At 49.9% G+C, this 4,174-nt stretch overlaps 1 protein-coding gene across 1 annotated transcript in view; it reads right to left on the reverse strand.

Moving 5' to 3' along the window:
* LOC137650120 (putative per-hexamer repeat protein 5) overlaps positions 1 to 2,852 on the reverse strand; it is a 7,978-nt gene extending 5,126 nt beyond the window's left edge. The window contains exon 1 of the mRNA XM_068383292.1: positions 2,774 to 2,852. Within this exon, the coding sequence (XP_068239393.1) occupies positions 2,774 to 2,852 (79 nt within the window). The remainder of the gene's footprint in view (positions 1 to 2,773) is intronic.
* Positions 2,853 to 4,174: the final 1,322 nt, after the last annotated feature.

Raw genomic sequence — 4,174 nt, forward strand, 5'->3', positions numbered from 1 at the left:
CTAAGTTCACCTTCAGAAATGGAACAGTCTACATGCGCAACACAGTGCCCTCACTTAGTTTGTAGTACAGTATGTAACTACACACTCACCCTTGAATTAATCGTCCCAATTAAGACCACTGTTCCTCGCAGAGTTAAACAGTAGGGTTAACACCGCGACCCACTGCTACCACAGATCTCTTTAGTTCCTCTACTTGCTTCGCATAGTGGCGAAAGAACACTCTGGAAGACTTCCAGCCAGTGTATGAACGGAGATGTTCAAAACCCATACAATTAAAGAAATTTAAGGATGAGGCAACTTTCCTCGGATCGTGACCTGCGGGTGTACTGTCAGGATCCGCTCTGCGAATAAAATATGTGATTTTCGCTCTGAGTTGATTCAGAGATAAATTTGAGCCTGATGTTTCTCCCCTGAATAGTTGACCACCCTAGAAGTCTGAAGTTCTATGAAGATAGACCTTTAGGCATTCTACTGGACATAGAGATGCATCTTCTTTCAGAGGGCAGATTCTCCAGGGACCCCACCTGTTGGTGGGTAACTCATTCTTGGCGAGAAACGTAGGATCCGGAAACAGGTTCAGTTCTCCCCCATCCAGGAACTGAACACGACCTGCCTCTCTCAAGAGGGCTACAATCTCACTAACCCTGGCCCCGGACGCGAGTGCAAATAGGAAAATAACTTTTTGTGTCAAATCCTTTAACGCACACTCTTCATTGCTCAACAGAGAAGCGAAATGAAGAACTTGTCTAAAGACCATGAAATGGGCTTTGGAGGTGCTGAAGGTCTGAGCCTAGCGCAGGCTTTCGGGACTTTATTAAAGATCTCGTTACCTAGGTCGACCTGGAAGGCATATAGAATGGGTCTTGTCAAAGCAGACTTACACGCTGAAATCGTGTTAGCTGCCAATCCTTGACCATGGAGGTGGAGAAGAACGATAAGCAGAAGTCTGTCAAGATCTCCTGCGGATTCTTCGCCTTGACAAAAGGCCACCCATTTTCTCCAAGATGACTCATATTGCCTTCTAGTAGATTTGCACTTATATTCCTCAAGGAAGTCTATACTGGCTTTCGAAATCCCGAAACGCTTTCTCACCGCTAGGGAGAGAAAATCATGAGCTGCAGGGTCCGGGTTTTCTGTAATGAAGCGCAGACAGTTGACTTCTGGACTCGCTGGGTCAGAACTGGATCTGGTAGCGGTACAAACTTCAGCTACAGTTCCAATGCCAGGGGGAACCACACGCTGTTCGGCCACTTGTGGGCCACTATTGCCGCTACCCCTTGAAGGATCTCAGTTTGTTGAGGACCCTCAACAGAAGGTTGTGAGGAGGGAACAGATAAATCTTGGACCATCTGTTCCAGTCGAGGGACATTGCGTCCACTGCTTCCGCTAAGGGGTCCTCGTACGGGGCACGTACAGGGGCAACTTCTTGTTGTCTTTCGTCGCAAAGAGGTCTATCTGCAGTTCTGGGACTTGATTCAGAATGAAGGAGAATGATCCTGCGTCTAAGGACCATTCCGACTCTATCGGTGTGAACCTGGATAGAGCGTCCGCTGTCACATTGCGGACTCCTTGAAGGTGAACTGCCGACAGGTACCACTTCTTCTTTTCCGCCAATCGGAAGATGGCCAACATCACCTGGTTGAGAGGTGGTGACCTCGATCCTTGTCGATTCAAGTATCTCACAACTACCTCGCTGTTCATCACCAACCTTATGTGGATCGAATGACGCGGGGAGACTTTCTTTAAGGTAAGGAGCACTGCCCTAGCTTCTAGAAAGTTTTATGTGAAATGTCTTGAATAGCTTGGAACAAGTCCCCTGGACTTTTTTCCGATGAGAGTGACCTCCCCATCCCTCCTTCGAGGCGTCTGAGTGAATCGTCACCGACGGGGGAGGTGGCTGAAGAAGAACCGACTTCTTTAGATGTCTGGCTTGGGACCAAGGCCTGAGAAGAGTACTTAGCCGAAGCGGCTGGTCTTCTCAGATCTCTTCGCGTGTTTGATGCATAACTTCTCCAAACTCCGATTGCATCCTTTAGCTGTGCTCTTAGCACTGGGTCTGTCACCGAAGCAAACTGGAGAGAGCGCAGTACCCTCTCTTGCTCGCGTCTTGATATCCTTTCGGAATCTAGAAGTCTCTTGACAGAACCCGCTATCTCCTTCCTTTTCTTCGCCGGGATGGAGAAACGGTGTGACAAAAGGTCCCAGTGGATTCCCAGCCACTGGAACTTTTGAGATGGAGAAAGTCGAGACTTTTTTCTGTTGATCTTGAAGCCTAGGTACTCTAGGAACTGGATCACTTGACTGGAAGCTTGCAAGCATTCTGTCTCGGATGCTGCCCACACCAACCAGTCGTCCAGGTAGGCTACTACCTGAATTCCCTTTAGGCGTAATTGTTTGAGAGCTACGCTCGCAAGCTTCGTAAAAATCCTTGGGGCTATGTTTAGCCCGAATGGCATGGCTCCGAAGGCGTATAGTCTTCGTTGTAGCCTGAACCCTAGGTAGGGGGAGAGTCGACGGCTAATTGGAATGTGCCAATAGGCGTCTGACAAGTCTATAGAGACGGAATATGCCCTCTTGGGCAGTAAGGTCCTTATGTGTTGCAGTGTTAGCATTTTGAATTTGCAATTCACTATGAACTTGTTGAGTGGCGACAAGTCCAGAATGACTCTGAGCTTTTCCGAGTCTTTCTTGGGAACACAAAACAGCCTCCCTTAGAAATTGATGGGCTTCACCCTTCGGATCACCTTTTTTCTCCAACAGTTCATGAACGTACTCCTCCATAACGGGGGTGGAGTGTTGGAAAAACCTAAGGCACGGGAGTGGAGTGCTGTACCAGCTCCAGCCCAGTCCATTCTTGAGTAGGCTGTGGGCCCAGGGATCGAAGGTCCACCGATCCCGAAATTTCAGAAGTCTCCCTCCTACCGGTATCACCTCACTTGGACTGCCGTCCTGAGGTCTTGCCTTCCTGACCCCGACCACCCCTGAATCCCCTTCTCCTTGAGGGGCGTCTAGACGAGCCTCTGGCTGCTCCTCTAGGCTTTGCTCGAAAGGAAGTAGACTGCCCTTCGAACGCTGGGGTGAATGCCGTGGACTGTGTCGACACGGCCTGGGGTACCCACTGAAAAGTGGTCGGGGTTTGTGCCACGATCTGGGGCACTGGGGGCAATGGCAATTGCAGTTGCTGTTGCTGTCTAACAGGCTTGGCTGGCCGAGACGGTAGCCTAGTCCTCATAGTCTTCCTCTTTGGTTGAGGACCCTCATCCGGGGAAGACTTTCTTTTGATAGCCAGGCCCCACTTCTGAAAGGGTTTCTATTCTCCAAGGCGGCCTTATCAACAACTTCTTTGACCAAGTCGGTAGGGAAAAGGTCTTTTCCCCAAATGTTGGAGGAGATTAGTTTCCTTGGCTCGTGCCTCACCGTAGCCGAGGTAAACACGAACTCCCTACAAGCTCTTCTTGCCTTGACGAAGCCATAAAGGTCCTTCGTCACTGTGGCCAGATGAGTCTTGGCCACTACCATGAACATTTCATGGACCTTGGGGTCACTTGCCATCGTCTCGAGAGTAGTCTGAAGAGACATTGAGGCAGTCAGTCTTTCTTTTGTATCGAACTCTCTTCGCAAAAGAAAGTCAGACAGCTTAGAGAGGTCCTCGCCGAACTGACGTCCGGCAATATCAGCCTCCAACTTTCCAACTGAGAACATAAGATGGACGTCCTTCCAGTCTTTGTGGTCCATAGGCAGGGCCAGCGACAAGGATTTACACTCCTCTAGGGAGGGGCAAGGCTTGCCGGCCTCGACTGCTTTTAGTACAGCCAGAAACCCTTTCTGTAAAAAGGGGAAGGCTCTAGTAGGCGAGGACACAAAGGAAGGGAGCTTCCTGTTCAATGCGGCTACCTTTGAGTTAGAGAAGCCCCTCTCTTTCATCGAGGATGAAAGTAGAGCTTGAGCCTTAGCATGGTCCATCACTATGACCTCCTTCGGCTCTGTCTCCTCCTTTGAAGCTGGTTCCTTCCTCAGCCGGACATAACAGTCCGGATATGATGCCTTGCTGGGCCAGAATTCCACCTCCTCCAGGGGAACTGAGCCCAGCTTATCCGAGATGACGATCTTTCCATTCGTCATCGGCATGTGCTCAGCATACCTCCATGGGTTAGCATCTGAGCACAAGGGAAGG

Source organism: Palaemon carinicauda, chromosome 1, assembly GCF_036898095.1.
Source record: "Palaemon carinicauda isolate YSFRI2023 chromosome 1, ASM3689809v2, whole genome shotgun sequence".
Lineage (NCBI taxonomy): Eukaryota > Metazoa > Arthropoda > Malacostraca > Decapoda > Palaemonidae > Palaemon > Palaemon carinicauda.